Raw genomic sequence first — 22,164 nt, 5'->3', positions numbered from 1 at the left:
AGTTGTGAAACTATCGTACAAGATATAAAAAAAAGGACTATGGAAACCAACCAGCTTTTCCTGGAGGTTCATTCCATTGCAGATTTGTGCCTCGCCCCGATAGAGACCATAATAACATTGTTCACGATAAAATACTGTGATTCTCGCGTATCGATTAACTTGGTTGTAACAAAAAAAACACGCAATGAGGAACGGTCTAATTTTATTGATCTGTCAGGGTTTACTTACACAGTTATGGAGGTAGACAAATTACCACGATATGCGAGTACGTGCGACCTTCCAAACGTAATAGTTAACGAGACGACATGTGTGGCTGGGCTCTGCGCGACCCTACGTCAAATAGTAAAAAGTAGGTGTTTTGAAACGCCATTGCACTACAGCAAAGCCTTACTAGGATTTAAGGATGCATGTTTGCTGGCCTGCTCGGAGTCGAGTATCTGGACAAAGTTTTGCGAGGTGGATTTAATCTCGACCCTGAAGTCTATCCATGGTCAAACTTCAAGTAGCGATACGAATGAGATTCCTGAAAGCATCGCAAGATTTGAATGTCATATGTCGCAGCCAGTGAGATTGCACAATTTGTACAAGTATACAATGTCGAAAAAATTTTCCATCAATGGCACTACGACGGGTAACAGGGATAAAATACCAGAACACATTTATGCGGAGGGATCTCAAATCACATTGGCGGATATCATAATATTTGTCTGCATCCACACATTTTTTACACTCCACGCATTGAGATGTGAATTGTTAGAACTCATACCACTGACAGCAAAGTGGTACACGAGGATGCTTTCGAGTGAAATGATATCTGAAAGTTTGAGATGTTTAAGACACTTGGAATCTCCGAGCTTTGAGAACCGGGTTACCAGCTATGTTCTTCCCAACGTTGAAAACCATAGCCTGTATAAGAGCGATCCAAAGCGATACAAGCCTCGTAATCGCATTTACACAAAGCAAGTTGACATAGATGATTCATTTGCATTAATCAGTGAGCTAGGCGTCAGCATCGAGCTTGCATCGGAACCGTTTGGATCGGAAATGACATTGAACTGGGATGAAATCCCGTTTGAAGCAACGCCAGAGGGAGGTGCATTGCCCGAAACGAGACTGAAGCGTAAGTTTAAGCAGTTAGAAAATTTGTGCAGGCCTGTAATGGCATTGGCAAAAATAGGGGATGTAGTCGTCGACTTCTGCTCTGGCGGAGGACATCTGGGGATATTGATAGCCTACTTGATGCCCAACTGCGAAGTAGTTTTGCTAGAAAATAAAGAGGAGAGTTTAAACAGAGCCAAGAAAAGGGTGGAGAAACTTCAGTTAACAAATGTTAGATTTTATCAATGTAATCTGGACTATTACAAGGGACACTTTGACATTGGTGTATCTCTCCATGCCTGCGGAGTGGCGACGGACCTGGTTATCGAACACTGCGTAAGCAGGAATGCGATCTTTGTCTGCTGTCCCTGCTGTTACGGCAGCGTACACGATTGCCATCATATAAAGTACCCAAGGAGCAATTTATTTAAGAGTAAAATTGATCCAAGGAGTTATCTGGTCTTGGGACATTCGGCAGACCAAACTCACGATGAAAATAATGCTAAAACAGATCAGGGATATAAGTGCATGTCAATTATTGACACAGATCGAAAATTACATGCCGAACAGTTCAACTATATCGTTCACCTTGCTAAACTCGTCCCGGAAAATTGTACACCAAAAAATCACCTATTAGTTGGAATCCCTGAAATAAAATCTTAGTAACTATCGACTTTTGTAACATATTTTCATATTTATATAAGTATTAAAATAAAATGGTATATTTTACCTTCCATACAATACGGTGTATTTTTTATGGCTTGCCTTAGCAAGATTAGCTTGTGTTTTAACTAAAATGTATATTGCGTGATTCTATTGTACAAATAATATGTAGACCGATATATTTATTAAAACTGAAATCTCGATATTAAACATGATAAATACACGAGTATTTTTAAATTACACTATGAATTGTCAGTATGCTGTTGACACTCCTCTACGTTATCGATTTTTTTACTGCTGCAAACATTCATCTAAATACTTGATAATACAATAATGAATAATAGTAATAATAATAACCACCAAACGTTGATGAAAATATGGTGAAGAAATCACGATACATATTCTTTTTTTTTTTAATACCTAAACACGTATGTATGTGAAAAACAATCAGTAGGAATAACTAATTGATTATTTTATCGCTGTTCAAAATTTTTTATAATTTCAATTATTATACTTTCCTCAATTATCACATCAATATAAGTTCATATTCCACATTTGTCTGCGTTTATATATTTTATCTTTGAATTTCTCTTTACTGTCTTACAATGTGCAAACTCATTCGACGTATTCGTGCACATATGTATGCTTAATTCTGTACAATAGTTATTTCTTATAAAAATACGTTTGAACAGCGACGAAAAGAACAACTTTTGCCGTGTTGAACTGAAATGTTTTATTTCTTTTTCCGCTTTATTTAAAATTAAGTCAAAAAGATGACTAAATAAATTAAATCGTTGACGTTGATATTTCATACATATTATAATATTAATTCAATTCAATATCCTATACTATTTTCACTATGTAGTTTTTTTTTCTTCTTTTTTTTTTAAGTGGTTTTTAACCATTTTCTTTTCCATCTTTATTTTCATTCTCGTTAGAATCATTCCGCGAAATTATCATCGTTACCTAAATCCTTATACTCGTTATAACATCCAACCTAACGTTGAATGTGTACCTATTGTTTCACATTAAAGTATCCGCTAAAAAAAATTTCTTCTCTTGTTTTTCTCATTACAAATAAAAACGCGCATTTGATTACTTTGGCTCGCGCGTACGCATGATTTACGCATAACTATGTATGCACGTAATTATTTATACAGGCATATACAGTATTTTAATTTTTAATCGTAAATTATACTTTTATCGCCAAGCCGTAAGCAATTGTACAAACGAGACACCTTATATCGATGGCTAAGCACAAAGAGTATTTATGTTTTTTTTTTTCTCTTCTTTTCTTTTTTATCAAATTTGTTCTAGTTGGTTTCTTTAGGTATTCAACCGACTAGAGAATAATAACAATGTTTTGACGACGATAGTAATGACAATATTACAAACATTAATAATAATATTAATAATAATCTGGACGCAGGTTTTGTTAGCCAGAGACGAACAACTTGTCTGTTCTTCGTCGTCTTTCAATACATGATAGTGAAGAGGAAGAAACTGAAGAGAAAGAAAAACACGTAATAAATTAGGTTGTTCGAAAAATGAGAGAAACTAAAAAGAAAAAAAACTAATAAAAATAAATTGTACATGTATGTGTATACACCATATATGGTGTTTGAGACAGCTGATAATCGTTTTAGCATTAGTAGCAAGAAATCATAAAAGGAAAACCAGACGCATATAGTAATGATATCACAACTATTATTGTTATAATTACTGTTATCTTTTTCAGGATTGTGGTTAATGTTCCATGGATAAACGTGTAAGGTAGATTGGATGGTTTTATCTATAAAATAATTGAGAACGTTGTTGTACATAGGTACTAAGGACGAGAGGAAAGTGATGAAAACAAATTCGATAAATATCCCTGCAGAAATAAGAAAATGTGATAATTTCAACGTTTCATTGATGTATAGCATGACAGATTTTGTATTGCTCATGCAACAATTCTTAAAAAAACAAATAAGAGTACATATTGGATATTAAAATCGCACGACACACCGGGCATGACTAGTTTATTTAATGAAAAGAATAATATAGGTATATGCGTATAAGTATGTTTGTCGATTGTCTAGTTTTTCATTCAACATTTTTCTAATAACAATGATGAATGATTCATGCTTTCTAATTTTTTTCTTGTTTTCCTCAACGCGAAATAAAAATCCGTACGTCCGAGCCGCGAACGCAATCGATATTATACAACGAATTATACGAAATATTTACCACATCATTTATCTCTAGGGTAGGTATGTTTTACGTCTCTTTACACTATATCTTTTAATTTTAGCATCAATTTCTTTTATGATGTATGTATAACGTATTTACCATAACTATATATATGTACTCCAAAGATATACCGAAATGTGCTTTGTCGCAACACAAGCCTAGGTGCCCTTTTCTTCTTTTTTTCTTTTCTTTTTTTTTTACATTTTTTACGTTTTATTTTCACAACGCATCAAACCGACGCTCAGCTTACTATAGAGATACATATACATACATATTATAGATCGCGATATTCGAGTCACGAGCGTTATAATTTTTATTTATGCGTATTTAAAAAAAGTATATTTTGTATTGTATATATCTGTATATCGACGGTTTAAACCACCACCTAGCGACCCTACATCCATTTTTATTTTTTCTCCCCTTTTCTGTTAAATATATTCACTTATTTTATTATTCATCAAACGATCTACACAGCCTTGCTTAACGTAAATTTGTAGATTTATTTATCCGAAGAAAAATAGAATAAAAGGAGAGAAAGTGATAACAAAAAAACCGACGTTGTAAAGAAAAAAAGAAAAGTGAAACTAATTTTATTTTACGACAGGATATAAAAATGAAATGTTAAGGTCGACAGGTGTTATATATGCGTGTATGTGTGTGTGTGTGTGTTTATATTCAATTAGATAATCAAATAATTCATTTATTCATTTACACGTCACTCTATCGTTACAATCGATGAAATCTATGTAACAAGATCATGAATGTTCTCTCGAGATCACCGCTTTATCCGCAGCGCGCATAATTTTTACATTGACGTGAAAATCATATCTTAAATTTGATTATACATTCTCTATCCGCGACAAGGATTTTATCCTTTTTTTTTTATAACAACATATAATAATACGTAATGACTATCCGTTTTATTATCAACGTATTTCATAATGCTTCGAACGATAGAAACGGTAGGATACGAAGGAAATGAAAAAAACGAAAAAAGAACGAGACTGAAAGATGAATTTCGTAACCGACGATCGATTGAAATTGAAATAAATTTTGATGTTTGAGCGATATAATGCTCGTTGGCGTTCGCTTTTATAATAACAATAATAATCACCGCAATACATAGCACGTATAATCTACACCCATTTCTCGCAGAGAATGGAACCTATTTTCGATCGGTATTTTATTTTTATCCGTTAATCAATAAGATATACATACGTTTTTTAAAACTTTTATTACGTGTGTGTGTTTGCGTGTTTGTGTATGTGGTTGATTTTTTTCCATCTTCTTTTTTTCATCATCTTCATAATCATTATTTATATATATATATATATGAATTTTTTTTTTTTTTAAATATATAATTGGTGTTTGGACTCTTCTTCAGATTCGTCTACTTCGTCTTCGTCTTCGTCTCCTCCTCCTTTTTCTGCTTGTTATTATTATCATTATTATTATTATTCGTTTCATTATCATTATTATTGTTATTGTGATTCTTAGTCTTCAAGAGATGGATCACGACTCTCCGTTTCCGCTGTCGTCACCATCCTCATAATCGCTCGCACTCAGCTGATCGTCCTCGTCGTCGTCCAGCTCATATTCGTCATCGTAAAAATCTGTCATGTCAAGCTGTTGTTCTGCCGGTCGTGCTCGCGTCTTAATGCAATAATCCTCGAGCGTTAACGGCACGACTATACCCTCTTTTTCTGCCTCTGTTTTCGCCGCCTGGGCTTGTTTCCTAAAATCATGCAAAGAGTGGAAACAAGAAGAACACGTGAGACATCAAACAAAGTAAGATTGAAGAGTAAAGCAATATCATAGATGGATAGATGAATTGTTTCACAACAATTTAGACTATCTAAAAAACTGACTATTTTTTTTTTTTCAAAATTCAAGTGCAAAATATTGTTCCGTAAGGTCGAAAGGTGTTTAAGGACCTTAAAATAAGTTTTGAAAGCGTAGATTCATCGTAAAACGATAGCCAGAGCGTTTTTGTAGAGCATTCAATTCTCTAAAAAAATAACGTTCTGGTCTTATCAGTACACTAATGCGCCCACGAGTTATAAAACCCTATACGGTATGTATTACAAGCTTTTCGATTACATAAAACGTCAAGACATTGTACACCTTTTAATTTCGTAAAAATATTGTAAATGAATTTATAATTATACAGTATTAAAATGCGATCACGATTTTAATTAATTTGCCGTATCATCCGGAGATGACTCGACGTACCCCGCTTACCTGATAATATTTTCGTATTCTTTGTCTTTTCCTTTGGAGTCGCGCCAACGTCTGTACATCACCGAGGCGTCGACGTTTGCTGGGCTGTACGTGTTGGGTTCGTTCAGTAGTGAAATAACCGAGAGGAGGATCGTCCTGTATTGCGAAGAAGAAGAATATTCATAAATTAAACATAAACAATAACAATAAATAGTTGTGTAAAAGAATGAAACGAAAATTATAAAAAGGTAGGTAGTCGTCTAGTTCTTGTAGAGGCTCTGGGCGACCCACGGGGTAGGTAGGTAGGTAGGTAAGTATAACAGGGCTATGCGATACCTTACATGAAAGCTGAACTATGCGCGGGGTACTAAAATGTCTATGTATAGTACGAGTATGGAGTGTGTATGAGAATAAAGGAATTCCCCGGTGCAAAGCCCACCTGACATTTTGCGTCGGGTTCCACCTTTCGCACGGTAGTTCTCCGCTCTGTGGATCGTCGACTGGCGGGTGTAGAATCGATATGCACAAATCTCCGTTCTGAAAAAATATATAGTGGTAAATATTATACGTTATTCACATGCAAGATGCATATCTAGAGTTTTGATAAAAACGCGCTGGGAAATCTTACGAGGCTGGAGTTAGCAATGTTGAAACAAAAAATTACTATTTCGCACATTTGGTATAACTGGAAAAGTTGGATTTACAAAATCTGAGTTTGTTGGCGCTGTATTAAGGGTTTGGTAAATTTTAGGTAATCCTAGAGTTGCAAAATAACGAATTTTTCTAAAGATGCATCATTGTATTAACGTTACATACTTCAGCCTGATGAAGTCTAAGAGACTGAAATTAGTAACGTTAACGTAACGAAACATGCAGAAGAAAAATCACTATTTTGCATTTGTATAGTGACTTTGATCTAGCCAAGTTTTTCAAATATGGATATATTTTTCCTTATTATAATTTACTGCATCTCAGACATTCCTGATACTGGTAAATAATGATTTTATCAGAAACGTGAATTAAATGAATCTTTTAACGAGTCTTATTAGTCAACGATGGAAACTTGAATTTTGTTTTCAATGTTCAAATTGCATCGTCTGTAGTAGAGGTGGATACAAACTAAGAGACAGTGGGATGTTTTTTGAGTGACACATACACTCAACGAAAGTCCGTGGTTGTTGTAGGTTTGTTTTGTTTATTTCCGATATCGATCAAACAAAACGTTGCTAATTCATTTTTTCTCGCTGTACCATTATTTTTTCTCTTCTCACCGTCTACAGTTTTTTTTTACTTACTATAAAGCTAAGTATCCGAAGATAATCTTGACCATTGCGTATCTCAACTAAACCGTTACTTTCCAGTTTTCTCTTACCGTATAAATTCCATTTTTATTTATAATGTTACGTATAGCTCTGCGTCTGGTTACTTTTTTTTTTTTAGGGAACATTTTTACCGGTGGCAACTTTGACTGGAAATAGTGGCGAAAGAATTAACGGTTATATTTCTTTGTTCGTGGCAGAGCAATGCGAAAGGGAGCGAAGCTTTCAGACACCGCATGCATGCATACGCACATCATCAAATAGGTAGAACGTCATCGTCATTCTGGATGGAGGCCAAATGATGAGGAAATCACAAAGACCTTTATACGTTCGTTACACGATGCATATAACGTATAAGGTATAGTTTTTTTTTTCTTTTACCGTACGTAAAACGTGAAATTTAATTATTTTTAGATAATTTATCAAGCGCCGTTAATTTCGTTTCAATTTTTATATTTCTTGGATAATTAATCCGCATATATACGTATAATAACCTCTTTCAACTGTCATTTTTTTAGTCAACGTCTTCCCCGTCGTATTATTTACCTTATCCCTGATTACTATGTAAAATTCGAAATATTCTCGATTTTTCGAGAGATCGCAATAAGTCGTATTCAATCAGGTAGCAATTGTTTCAGGTTTTTCAAAATTTTTCAGGTTTAACGTCTCAAATTTTCGTTTGGTCCGTTCTCCCACTTTGAGAAAATAAATTATAACCCAACGTAGAAATGTTTCAATTTTCTAAAAACGTAGACACGCTAAGTAATATACACTGAAATCGTGATTATTCAAGGATAATGGAGGTGTATACATATCCCTACTAAAACCTCCCCCAATCGATCAGTCGATTCCTATTTAAAATTAATTCTCCTGCCACGCCGTCTCGGATCATTCTCCGCAGCGAATCACCATTTGTTAACGTAATTAAAATTACTTAACAAACGAAAAAAAAAAACAAGACTACTCTTACACAGTCATGAGCCATGAGCCGTGAAGTAAAAAAATAAATAAATAAATAACAGGAGGAGTTGTGGAAGGAGAGAAGTTTGCCTTGGTTTTTCCCTAGGATCAATACAATGTATAATTAATCAATTTGTTTTTTCATTACTACGAGCAAACGACACACGAAACGCGATTGACCCCGCAACGAAGGTCGGTCTCCACTGAGAGGCAGTTTGTTTCGACCCTCGTAATAATATGTACGGCACTGGAGGGGCCATTGCCCTCTCACATGAGTATAATATAAGTTTGAACGAAGAACCACCTCGTCCGTTTCTCGTCGTCGTCGTCGTCGTCGTCGTCGTCAGTTCCGAAAGTGAGGGAGAGCGGTAGCAAGACAGCCTGCATAATGGAATAAGAAGAGAACTGCTCGTGCTGCTACTGTATGCGGACAAAAATTTCCGTCGAGAAACATGGCAAAGAGAAAGATGTGAAAAGCTGTAAATAAAGGAATGACAAGAAGGGAAAAGGAATACGGAGGAATCGAATTTATAGGATGGAATGGCATGACGGGCTGGCTAGCTGGTTGATGACCTGGGTTATTATAGGTACGTGGCCTCAGCGTAATCGCCTAATACATTCTGTACCTTATCTGATTTCTTTGTCGAGGACGATGAGCGCGAAAAATAGAGAGAGAGAGAGAGAGATAAATGTCTGGCCTTCTGAATTGTCCAAGGATTAACTCACGTGTAAAATCGATTTTGATGGTATTTGAGATTTTGATCCTCCGCTAATCCAAAACGACCCAAAATTTTGAATCAATTGTGTTTCCTAAAAATTTGACCAACTTGAGCTTTGGACGTGATGCTCGAGATGTTTACATACATAGATTTTTTTTTTTTTTATAATGAAAATGAATGCGCTATGTCCGATGATGAGGAAATGAAATGATTGGGGAGTAACAAAAAAAGAGGAACATCCCACCACAAATTATAGGATTTCTTTAGTACGGAACGAGTTAAGTACGGTAAATTTTTCGTGAAGAAAAATTATGCCCTCCAGTAAGAAAATGAAAATCAACATCTATTGGAAAATAACAAAGTTGAAACCTTTTTTTCAAAAATTTCCAATCACACGGCCTAAAAGACGAGTCATTCGAGTTCGTAAATCAGTTTTGAAGATATTCTTCCGGATACAGGGAGCCAAGTTATACCAGTTCAAATCTCTCGGTACACGACAAACGTTCGTTTTTTTTTTTTAATAATGTTGAAAGGTCAAGATCTCTCAAGCAATGCTACATCACGACCTAGGAGTTTAAAATAGTTGTTTTCAGTCAGCCAAGCACCGAAATGTCGGGTGGCGTCAAAATCGTTGACCGATGCGCAGAAAAGTGTTCCGGACGAGATGGAACTCCCACATAATTCTTTTTTTTAATTGTCTATGGCTAGCGTGACTGCCAGACACTACAGAATTCCATAAACAGAGAAATGATTTGTTCACTTATGTTAACCAAACACGGCGGAGTATTTTTTTAAATTCTTCATCCAATGAAATCACGTCTATTCAAATATCGAAACACGTCTTTCACCATGTTTGTTAAGTTGTATAATATTAATTTGTATGATATTACTGAATGCGAAACATACGAAACGTGCAAAATTCTGTCGAAGAGTATAAAAGGAACCGTATTTAATATTCCAGAAAAAGAATTCTTTTTCATCGTCTGTAGGAAGGTGAGATTTCAACTCATGTAAATTATATTATTCTGCCGTAATGGCGAAAGTTTCCCTTTTCCTTTTTGTGATAACGTAAATGTTGGCGAACCTCTACAAGCGTACGAAACACAAAAAAAAAAAAAAATCAGCTTTCAAATCAGTGACTTCCGACTAAAGAAACCCGTTAAAAGTATCGAAAACAACATCGCCACGTGACGCGTCTAACCGACGTCACGTTCACGGTTTCGTGTTGAGATCAGACACAAATTCTGATCGCCGTCAGCCGACAATGTGCGAGATTTGCGCCTCGTGCGGAGGTCGGCACGTTTCAGCACTTTCCACCAATTATTGGTATTATTATTATTATTATTATTATTATTCACAGCATCAATATACGTTCAGGCTTTGTATCAGAGATTAATACGCCACGTGCGCTATTATCAGGATTATAAACATGTTATGTACACGTGTAATATACATGTATACCAAGGCGTCCCTGGTTTAGGATGTTGACGAATTTTTTCTCGCTAACCCCCCGCAAATCAAATTCAAATAATTCAAAAGCAATTGCCTAATTTTTACAGATTTTTACGTCAACTCTGATCCGTGTTACCGACAGGGTGGATTTCCCCGTTTAAAATACACGTGTTTCCGACACATTCTGGGAATATATTTTATTGTAAGAGTAATAATATTTAGAAAGATTCGTAACTGCGTGGTTTTAGTGTGGATGAGTGCTACTATTTGAGAAAAAAATCACATCATCATACCAGGTAAACAGGACAAATTGCACTTCTTCTAAATGAAAAAAAAAAAACGTCAGATTCCGAGGGTGTGCATTTCGTGTAGATTGACTGGAATATGGATGTGAACTTTTTCTCAGATAATAGCACTTAATGCCTACTAAAACCTCGCAGTTAGGCATTTTTTTGAACATTATTACTCTTTCAATGAAATATATACTTAGAATGTGTTCGAAACACGTGTTGGAGTTGAGGTAAAAATATGATAAAATTAGGTAATTGTTTTTTAATTATTTGAAGTTGATTTGCGGGGCGGGGGGGGGGGATTTGTCAGCACCCGAAATGAGGGACTGCCCAATGTATACATTAGTAGCACGTTTAACAAATTATGCAACAGATCGATCAGAAGGAAAAAAAGAACTTAAGAAGGTTACCGGCGTATATATGGAATGAACAATTTTCAGGAAAATTGAAGATCAAAAGTATTTCTTACCTCGTATACATTTGGGTGCCAGACCTTTGTCATGAATCGAATGCTCGGTGGACTGTACGGATAATCAGGTGGAAATTTCATGTGTGCCTGAAACGTGAAAATGAAAAATACAAGCGTTAAATCATCGGTCAATCACGGATGAGGAAAGAAGTCGACGAATGAAAATAAGAAATGAATTATGATAATTTTGAACCCTATAGCAAAACAATTATGGTGAGAATGCATCGTGACAAGATGCGGTCCGATTAAAGGATAGTTTGACGAATCGGCAAAGAGTGTGCAACATATTATTATACACATGCATGCATAGACGCATATGTACGAAGTCACGCGTCGTTGACATCCAGTTATAAAATTAGCCAGTGATTTAGCCTGAAACGAACGTTAACCAGCAGCGCACGTGTTGCGAACCTCGTCGCCGTAGGGATGAGAATCGGTGCTATTTTTGAATTTAACGGTCACGCAGCAGCGGCGCGGGACATTTGCAACTTAAGGAAGTTCTATCGCAAAACGAATGAGTGGTCAGAGAAAGATGAAAATTGAAAAGTGGGTAGCTAAACGTGTCAAGATGAGTCAGTTAAATTTTTACGAGACCGAAGTTAGTAGCGTTATTGTAACGATGCGTGGATTAGGGACAATCGTTACTTCGCACCTTTAGGAATGGCTGAAATTTAGTAAACCGCGATAAATAAAATATACTCATATTCTGCAAAGCCAATTCCTTGAAAATTATTCAATTAATGATTTAAACGATACCACGGGGATAATTACTCGTTGGATTGACACGTATTCCAAGGTTAGATTCGACGGTCATGGGTTACGTTACGTTTATTGAGATTGAGTTAGTTCCGCGCTCGGCCGACTGTGGCGCTGTAGGTTTCTCAGTGTCGCCAACGTAACTGTCCGGTGTAAAAAATGATCCGTCGCAGATTCATTGTCACCAAGTGTACATACGTAATAATTCGTATGCATGCACGTGCACGGATATTATACATATACACAAGTATTACAGTTGCCTTCATGTAACTTCGGATCGGCCAACGGGCCAAGGACCATTTCCGACCAATCGATTAGTCGCCGCTGCTGCTGCCACTGCCGCATTATAATATATATATATATACCCTGTGTATTGCATAGAGTGTCTGCGTATACATATTATGCCTGTGTATATACTGCGAGTTAGACGAGGCTCGTAGGTAAAAGATGTCGGACCGATACCGCATGTATACGGCATTCTTATAGGTCAGAGTCGCCTTTTTATACATCGGCCTGCAATGCACGGTCGTCTAATGTCAGCTTCGCGCATATACATGCCAATGTCACCGGACATTTGGGATGTAAGCCAGCTCGATCTAAGGTCGCTTCTTAGAAATATCGCCGTACGAAGCCACGTCTACCTCTTTTCATTTTATTCGATGGAAAAGTGGGAGTAATTTGCGAGGCTGAACTTAGGACAACGACGTTAGTGTAAACAGGGTGGCTACAATTTTCACTCAATTGAAATTCCCCGACTTTTCCCGTAACAAAAAACATCTGAATTTTGTGATCATTTTCCACAAATCTTAGGTCATGTTAGTGGATGGCTTTTACGACTAAAGGCACCAAAAATTGTACACCTTGAATACGTGATTTTAGATTAAAAAATATATGGTATCGCTTTGTTTCACAGAAATAATTAGACATTGAACAATACCAGTTCCGAAAGTTAGCTTACCTGAATTTATGGAGCACAGTTAAAGTTTGAAAATAACTTAAAAATAATTAAATAATTAAAGAAAAAATACTGACTTCCCTGACTTTTACCGATTGACGATATTTCCTGACAGTTCCCGATCTGTCGCCCTCAATAGAAAGGGGGAGGGGAAATAACAAAAATCAGTCTTTCGCAACCTTACAGAATAGAATGACTGAATTTGTACGAGGTTGAAGTTAGTTAGGTTATCGTAACAAAACATTTGGCCAAAAATCACTATCTTCTTAATTTTACATTGCTCTTGAAGGAACTAAGGATTCAAAATATAATTGTGTTTCGATTTATTACGGTTTACTCAATTTCAAAAAATTCAAAAATCGTAAAATAACGGTTTTTTCTCAGCATGAATCGTTACGATAACGTTATTAACATCAATTTGCAAAATACAAGTAGACATATTCTGCTTAATTACATAGAGAGTAATTTCTAGTAGTTGTGATTATTATATACAGTCCTGACACTATTTTTGTTTTTCCCCATATTCGAAAAATACAATCCCGGATGTAAAGTGCAAATGAGTTTTTTTTAACCGTAACCAGAAAATCTAGCCTGTGCTGTTACTTTTTTTTTATAGTGGTCACTTGTACCGTATTGCTTCGTAACGATTGCGGTAGTTTGATGTTGGTGCAACAATGAATTAATGTCATAGTTTTACTTGACTAAAAAAACGTAATAAACTAAATGAACAGATTCAACGTTGCAAGAACTAGAATTTGTAGCATTGGCAGCTGTAATCACACTAAACACAGTTAATTATAAAGCAAATTTTTTTAATAATTCCAATAATATCCAAGTCATTATTGCAACGATACTCATTTGGCGCTGAGTAACGATTTTTTAGTAACTATAAAAAATTAATTTTCTCCAAACTGAAATAAATGTATGATATTTATATCGTTACTAAAACATGTTTTAGAAACGTTGTATATACAATATATGTATATATATATATATATAATTTCCTACGTCAGCGAGACGAGACTTAATATTGCATTATATATATACCGTACGCATTATCTTGATGGTTTTAAGGTCAAAGTTCGTCCCGTAAATCGATTCGCTGGAATCATTGTGGTTCGTTTTGCTCAACGTTATTTTCTGCCACTTCACCGCCATTTATAATAAATAAATCGATACATATAATGTAGCAATAGATTACCAACATCGAACATGAATAATTTCTTCCCTCCCTTTCTGCACCCAATACAATACGTGAATATCCGCATGATTGCATCCGCTTCAAGTGCATAATACACAACGCCTGATTATTCAATGTCGAGGTTTTATAAAGGCTTTTTTTCATACAGAGAATCATGTCCTGATTATTTACCGACGTTTTCCTGACTTGTTTTTATTTTTCTTCTTTTCACAGTCCGTCAACCTCAATATAATCGCGGTACGAAATTAATTAAACAATTCAACAACATGTTTTCCAATATTTTTTCTCTCTTCTTCTCCTCGATTAAAAAAAATAACTTCGCATCGTGATTATCGTATACCAACACCGATGATTCAATGATACGTAATAATTGATGTAATTTATTTCAATCGCAAATCAGAAGAAAAAAAAAATAAAATAAAAAATCAAATCTATACAATAGAATGGGTGATACATACCTATATGTTAAAACATATGTACACGAAAAGTAATGCCTTCTGTTCAGAGTTGTTCACACGCGACCGTAATAAGTTTCGATCGTTAAATGTACCTATACATGATATCCTATATATATATATCTAAATCTAATCTATCTGTATATATATATATATATACACGCTTATTAGAGTACCTATCGCAGGTTTATAATCTAGACGCGTACATACACGAAATATAAAATTGTCCACCGCTACACAGTGTATGTATAATAAACATACATCATACCTAAGTATGGATAATAATAATAATAATAATAACAATAATAATTCATGTCGCGGGAATGACGCTTTCGAGTAGCAACAGCAGCGAAATGATCTCGAGGATAATCCGCGAGGCGATCGCCAATAACGCGACTTCCCAGCGATAACCTTGTACGTCTATATACCTATATATATATATATATATTTGCATGAATAGTAGGTGACTGATATTGTTTTCGCCAAAGCTGTGCACAATTTTATAATCCTCGACTTTGTTTTTACTCTCAATGATTATATACGTGTATATATTTCAATGAAATGTCATTCGGAGGAGGAGCGAATTTAAAATGTCTACACGTGTGTGTGTACGATGTAATTTATTTACGCATAGACAGACGCCTGTCGGTGTGTAAACGGAGTGAGCGTGTATTGATCGCGGGTTGGCCCTGGCCCAAATATCCTTCGGGACTCCCCCACCAGGAATAGCCTACTTTCTCGACACTCCGACACACTTACTTATCATAATACCTGCAGGTCCTTTAGATCACCGTATGATGTTTTTTATACCGCCCTAAACTGCGTATAGAATCTCGTGCATTTGAGAGTAAAGAATGAAAAATTCAATTTTTGCTGTCTTAAATATGTAGACATGTGATAATAATTGTCATTGTCAACATGCCAATGATCAAATCTCACAGCTTGTGCATGCTTAACGATCATTGGCTGTAATGCCGTATACTTTTGCATACCTACTTATATATACATATATGTATGCATACGAGCCTTGGTGCAGAGATCATTAAACCTTGCAACAATGTATAAATTAATATCCTTATTAAATTTTGCGATATGATCAGTTGGACAATTCATTGATTCGGGAATGTTTTTTTTTTCCGCTAGAGGATTGGTTTAAAGGTTTGAATTCAAACCGAGCATTCACCGAGTTCGTGATTATAATAATCTACAGTATAATTCCGAAGGCTGATTTGTGTGTATAAATAAGGTGGAAAAAAAAGGTAAAATAAAAATGCTCGTAACAGTGTTTTTTGATAGAAGGAAGGCCGCATTACGTAGGTGTATACGTTCGACGATATTGTCCATTCGTCGACCTTACTTCTGTCGAATTTCATTCAGATACGCTCGAATTCGAATTATTTACACGTGCGATAAACCGCTGATAAAATATTCTGAACTAAATAACCGTCGCAGTTCAATACCATAACTAACAAACGCAACAATTCCATGGGCATAAAATTCAATATTCCGTCTCTAGACGGCGAAATTCTGAATGGTAACAAATATAAAGTGCAACGACGATGCAGGATCTATGATAATATGATCAACAATGTTTCCGTGTGTTTTTATAGAACACATGTTGGGATATCGAATCGGAAGGGATACGTACACGAAGTGTTTTCAACGAATCTCAACGAAAACAGAATTTAAAATGAAAAAAAAACAAAAAAAAAAAAAAAAAACGCGACGCGCAACAAACAGATTAACGGGAAAAATATAAATAAAAAGAAATCAATGCTTTATAAGGTTAAGACGGGAAATTACAATACACCGCCCGACGACGAAGAGTAAAACGAACAATTGTTGAAACAAGTAACATTATCGCACATGAATATATGACCGGACATTTTTTTTTTACGCTCTAAAACGTTTCTGCTAGACTGCGAAATCGTAAATGCGTAAAGGACATTAATTACATCGGACACAGGGGGTGAAAAAGACAGAGGCACACGAAGGTAGGAAAGTTGTGATAAGCATGTATTAATTAATTCGCGATAAATATACGGATGTTGCGGCCGTCTCTCGCGGCTCGTTCGCACGTTGCGTTGTAGCTTACGCAAAAGTGTGTATTTTACACATACGTGCGGCAGGGTATGTATAATAAATGGCTAGGTATATACGTAGTAGAGATATGATTATCCGGCTTCGCACCATCGAACGCTTTCTAAACCACTCCGCACTCCGCTCCGCCAGGCCTCTCGGGCTTTGCTTACTATTATACGTGTATAGGTTCAACTTTCCGATTATAACAGTGTTCTGCAATACTTTTCGAATTTACACGGAGTCCGGTGAGACGGGAACCGTACCAACGACTGGAGGATAGAAAGTGTAGCGGTGTAAAATCGCGGAAGCTTCTTGTTGCCTCCTAATTTTTTCTCTCGCGATTATAATTCCTGTATTTAAACCTCGATTCGTAAACACGAGTATACTGCACTTTCTTTTTTAAATTAACTTTATTACGAAATAGTCGTACGTTGGATATTCGTTATATTATTATGTTTTTAAGCTAAAATGAGCTCTTTAAAAGTATGAAGATAGATAGATAAGCCGGAGTTACAGGCAAAACTTGGATTATCGATGCTTCGTCACAAATCGCTGCAAAATCGTTCGAAATATGATAAATTCGTCCGACTTTATCCTACGTTTGCCTCGTTTGATTCGGCAGAAAAATAGTCTTGTGAAATGAAATGAGAGGCACTCTAGAATGAAATTAAACGATCTAATGAAATTAAATATTTAACGATACTAACCGTGAAGATGGAAAGAATTGTTTCAGTCAATTCTTACAATTTGAGTCATAGTGGTAAGTGTTCTTACCACCTATATTATATCCATTTTTTTTTTTGTATATTTAGTGAACTTTTTAACATATTTCTTTGCGATGTTTTACTATTTCTGACAGTACACTCATAGGTTTTCAATACTCAAGAGTAATTATTGCGATATAACGTAAATGTCGATCGTTGTACACATGTTTTACATAAATTATCCATTTTCAGAAACGCTGATTACGAATCTGAAATCGGATTATAGAAATTCAAGATGGCGGGTCCAATACGGCGGACGAAAATTTCAAAATCGATCGAATCCGAAGAAAAAACTCTGTTCAAGGGTTTTCGGGGTCTCTGATTACGAATCTGAAATCAGGTTTTGATAATTCAGTCTGGTGAATTCAATCAGTGACCCCGAAAACCTCTGTATACAGTTTTTTTTAACCGGATTCGATCAAATTCGAAATTCTCGTCCGCCATATTGGATCCACCATCTTGAATTTTTGAAATCTGATTTCATATTCGTAATCAGCGTCCCCAGAAACGAAAAAATATTATCTTGTTAATAAGTTGACGCAACATAATAACGCATGACTCAAAGGGTTAAATTGTGAATCGCTCAATCGTCGCGTGCGAATTTTCTCTCTCAACGCAGGTGAAACACGTCACGGTTCACATTCAGCACGTTTATGTAAATCGATGACTTTCTGATTTTGGCAATTGCTCTTAGGCCGCGGTACCGCAAAAGACACACATACATATATATACATATATATATATATATATATATATATAGAAAAAGAAGACCCGTTTTACCGCGAACAGTAACGATTACGGTAAATCGGTGCACCGTTTTTTCTTTCCGAATAACGCGACATTTCGTTTCTCTTGTTTTCGCGTCTCTCGGAGTCAACTGAAAAAAGGTAAGGAACGAAATATAAGAGAGAGAGAGAGAGAGAAAGGAAGAAACAAAAGGGTTTGCAAGATATAAATTTTGTCCTCGGAGTCTACCTGAGAAACGGTGAAAGTAAGACCCGGAAGATTCACGGGTTTCGCGTTACTTTCACCCCCCCCCCCCCCCCCCCCCCCCCTCGCCCCTCTCGTCCCCTCTGTTTGCAACTAGTGAAAAAACAACCTGAAGCCACAATCCGCGGGGCATCTACAAGGATAGGTGAAAATCTCTGACGTTTCTGCGTTTCTCGGGGAAGGCGGATATACAGATTGCCGTTACCTATAACTTATTAATAGCTCCTAGCTTGCATGCTTCCAATCATCCAACCAGAAGGCACGGGCCTACATAAAACACCGAGATAACATCAGCGACCTAGAGCGGTATTGGCCAAAAACATGGCTGACGATGAGGTTGAACAAAAATGATGTCAAAACCATCGGTACTCGAATTCACTTTGATAATACATTACGTGGTATAGGCGAAAAAATGGGATCCCGTGTCGCGTTGTTGTCGCAGTGAATTACGGACGGATAGAATGCGTGCAATATAGTGGCGGGATCGGAAAACGAGAACGTTGCAAAGGCAAAGGCAGCGTATAATCTACCAGCACAACAGGGTATTGCAACAACAAAGCGTCGCTCCGCGCGACCGAGCGAAATACAATATACATATACATATATTCATATATATGTGTATATATGTGCGGGCGGGAAAGTACACACGTGTACTTTTCATCCAGGATGGTATCGGCGTTCTAACCCGTGTGCCTAAACGGCGTATTTATCAATCCTTGCGAAACGAGCTCGCCGTTACCGTTGTTTATATTTATTTACTTTATTTACTTGCATCGCCATATCGCGTCTCTTTTTCTTTCGCGCATCAAAATCGACTACGTATGGTTATTATTGCGCTGAACGTGGGTTATATTTATATTGTACGTATATGCAATATACCTGTAGCCCGTTGGCAAAGCGATGCTCCGAAGAATGGAGAATAAAAACACACGCAGCGGAGCGTGTCATCTCTTATCTTATTTTTAACGAGTATCTTAAAGGCCTCGTCGTCGCTGTTTTCGATTCGTTCGATTCCCAGCATAAGTACGTACGATTTGCGATCGAGCACGTGAATCGATACGCATCGGTTCAGTTATATAGTACTAAAAAGTATCATTGTTTTCTGTTTTGTCTCTCAAGTGGTAGAGACACCGCGACCCTGAAAACTGGCGGGAGTCTCACGACGGTTTGTACACGCAAATGTACGTATCGTTGATACATACGTATATACTACCCACCGATCGCATGTTTTGACGTATAAATATAGGTAAAGTGTATTTCGGACGATAGCGAAGAAAACAGTGAATCTGAGCAGGGATAAATTGGGATACACAGAGGTGGTAAAACAGAAGAGACTGCACGAACACCGCGATTTTTTTGTGAGGTACGTATCTATTTAAGTCTAAGCTGCGAGAGAGGTTCTTTGACGTTCGTTAAATTGGAAAGAAAACTGAGCTATTGACGAAGTAAATTTCAGCATCATAAATATACGTAGGTAGACGTATAACGTAAGTACAGGAATGTGACGATTATTAATTACAATCGAAAAAAGTATTCCGCGAACGACGGTGACACGGATGCATGAAAAAATTTCGACGTCGCGATCAGCGAGCGATGCGTTCTGGGAATGGGAAAGTGTAACAGGGTTATTTAGACACCGTTACGCTTTGTTACCCTTTCGTCGAAACGAATTTAATACACAATTAGTCAGGTAACGGGTGAGCGGTAAGTATCGAGTCTAACGAGACGACGACGCAGAGATGCGTACTACTAACCTTGAAATAGCCTCCTTGGTAAAGTGTGTCCGGTGGTCCGAAGATCGCGACTTCCCATTCGAACATGTTGTCCTCGTTGACCAATTTCACACGAAATCCTTCGACTGGCTCTTCTTGGAGGCTTTTGTACTCGAGAGCGAGTGCCCTCAGCGCGCTACTCGTCGGTTGCGCCATTCCTGTAGAAGAGAGATTTATTTTACGTGCCGGGCTCTCTTGCCTTCCGCTCGAATCACTTTTTTTCTCAACGACGACGTATGTATTTCTATTAAACGCTACGGTTATCGGTTGTTAAAGCTATTGCAGTGTCCGGTGAACCCAGGGGAATTTCACCGCGCGAGAATATAAAACTCCTGCCTCCGATTCCCACGAATTTTTTTGTGCCTCGTCGCGATCCGTGAGCAGAATCAGAGTCTGTCTCAATTAGTATTGTGTTCTCCCGTATTTTCCTGCTTACCTTGCGGCTTTTTTCGCGGCTGCTAGGCCACAAGCAGGTTCGTAAAAACTCTCGCGATGGCCAGCGTTTTTTTTCTTTCCTTTTTTTTCCTCTCTTTCCCTCAGGGATATCGGAAAGTTTAGGTGTCGAAACGTTTCGGCTTATCGGCTATTTGGGTTGCCACTCGTCGAAGGGACGATGTTTTTTAGCCAATTTATCTTTCCCCGATACGCAATATTATGTATGTTTTATCGACGCGTGAACAACGGGAATATATTTTTCCCCAACACTGATGCACACAAACAAACACACACACATGCACGCCGGACCACTTGAAACAAAGCAATTAACCAGTTAAAATCGAGAAATGAACGACCGTGCGCGAAATCACAACGTCTCTTTTTTAAGAACGAATATATTACGCGATGTACGAGGATCGTTAGCGACTCGGATGACGGATAGACGACGACGTGACTATACGAACAACAATACTGGCTAGCTAGCTAGCAGTGGTGCGCGATGTGATTCTCTCCGTTGAACAGCTGGCGTCTGCTCCTCTGGCTGGCTGTCGTTACACGATCATGGAGCATGCGTAACGCGCACCTTTTTTGGATGCTTCATGGCTCGCAATCGGCAGACTGTCGCTATCTGCCGGAGGTTCACGGAAGCTCTCAATGACCGCGCATCGCGATGCGTGACTGTCGGTTTTCTTATTTTTTACTTTCGAAAAACAATATAGTATCCGTTTCTAAAGATGTATAGATTGCTAGCCTTACTGACTTGTGCGTGCCGAAGGGCGGGAAGATAATTGCGGTGACTGCTATGCCGACTCGATTTTAGATCGGATCGCGTAGCAGTCCTACCCTTATCGATAATATCCCGAAAATCGTCAAAAAAATGTGTGGTTTTGGACACGTGTTAAACTATTTTATTCATTTTTAATATTTTTGTTATTACTATTTCCACATTTCTCGCATGTCGTTTGCCTAAAAGTGCATAATGGAGACACTTCCTATGATTCCGTAAAGAATGAGACGTAAAATGAGCCATCGTGAGACTGTTTTCATGCAATTTGAGGTCGCTAAACGGAAACTAGAAATTACAATAATTTCGTAAATGAAAGATGCTTACAAGTGGTCGAAAAACCATTTCTAATTACATTTGTAATTTGTAATTAGACGCAAAGTCCATACTAATTACATTCGTAATTTGTAATCGTCATTTTTCTAATTACAAATTGCAATTGTAAGTATAATAAGTCATTCTTACTTAATTTCAAATTGAAAATGTAATTGGAGTTTTTTTTCTTAATTACACAAAGTAATTTTTGGTGCCCAACACTGGAGTTGATA

At 37.0% G+C, this 22,164-nt stretch overlaps 2 protein-coding genes across 4 annotated transcripts; one reads left to right on the top strand and one right to left on the bottom strand.

Moving 5' to 3' along the window:
* Positions 1–39: 39 nt before the first annotated feature.
* Gstcd (glutathione S-transferase, C-terminal domain containing) lies at positions 40–3,372 on the top strand. The gene has a single exon (XM_046628829.2). The coding sequence runs from the start codon at positions 40–42 to the stop codon at positions 1,759–1,761; it is 1,722 nt and encodes a 573-aa protein (XP_046484785.1). The 3' UTR covers positions 1,762–3,372.
* Positions 3,373–5,262: 1,890 nt separating this feature from the next.
* LOC124220248 (ubiquitin-conjugating enzyme E2 R2) lies at positions 5,263–21,386 on the bottom strand. Of its 3 annotated transcripts, none has more exons than XM_046628853.2 (6): positions 20,834–21,385; positions 20,380–20,555; positions 11,423–11,509; positions 6,653–6,750; positions 6,235–6,369; positions 5,263–5,728 (listed from the first exon to the last, which is right to left on the bottom strand). In XM_046628853.2, the coding sequence occupies exons 2-6, from the start codon at positions 20,551–20,553 to the stop codon at positions 5,506–5,508; spliced, it is 717 nt and encodes a 238-aa protein (XP_046484809.1). In that variant the 5' UTR covers positions 20,554–20,555; positions 20,834–21,385; the 3' UTR covers positions 5,263–5,505. The 3 variants fall into 3 exon arrangements, with proteins under 3 accessions (XP_046484809.1, XP_046484810.1, XP_046484808.1); XM_046628854.2 differs by having other exon boundaries at positions 21,297–21,367; XM_046628852.2 differs by having other exon boundaries at positions 20,380–21,386.
* Between the last annotated feature and the right edge of the window lie 778 nt (positions 21,387–22,164).

The sequence above is a fragment of the Neodiprion pinetum genome, chromosome 5 (genome assembly GCF_021155775.2).
Source record: "Neodiprion pinetum isolate iyNeoPine1 chromosome 5, iyNeoPine1.2, whole genome shotgun sequence".
Classification (NCBI taxonomy): Eukaryota; Metazoa; Arthropoda; class Insecta; order Hymenoptera; family Diprionidae; genus Neodiprion; species Neodiprion pinetum.
Note: the sequence above shows the minus strand (reverse complement) of the source record. Positions and strands in the feature narration are given on the sequence as shown.

Excerpts from the sequence above, each read along its gene's own strand:
- LOC124220248 (XM_046628852.2), bottom strand. The coding sequence starts at position 20,553 with ATGGCGCAACCGACGAGTAGCGCGCTGAGGGCACTCGCTCTCGAGTAC. Across the intron at positions 6,751-11,422 it reads GGCACCCAAATGTATACGAG|AACGGAGATTTGTGCATATC; the intron begins GTAAGAAATACT and ends ATATTTTTTCAG. Across the intron at positions 5,729-6,234 it reads GAATACGAAAATATTATCAG|GAAACAAGCCCAGGCGGCGA; the intron begins GTAAGCGGGGTA and ends GCATGATTTTAG.
- Gstcd (XM_046628829.2), top strand. The coding sequence starts at position 40 with ATGGAAACCAACCAGCTTTTCCTGGAGGTTCATTCCATTGCAGATTTG.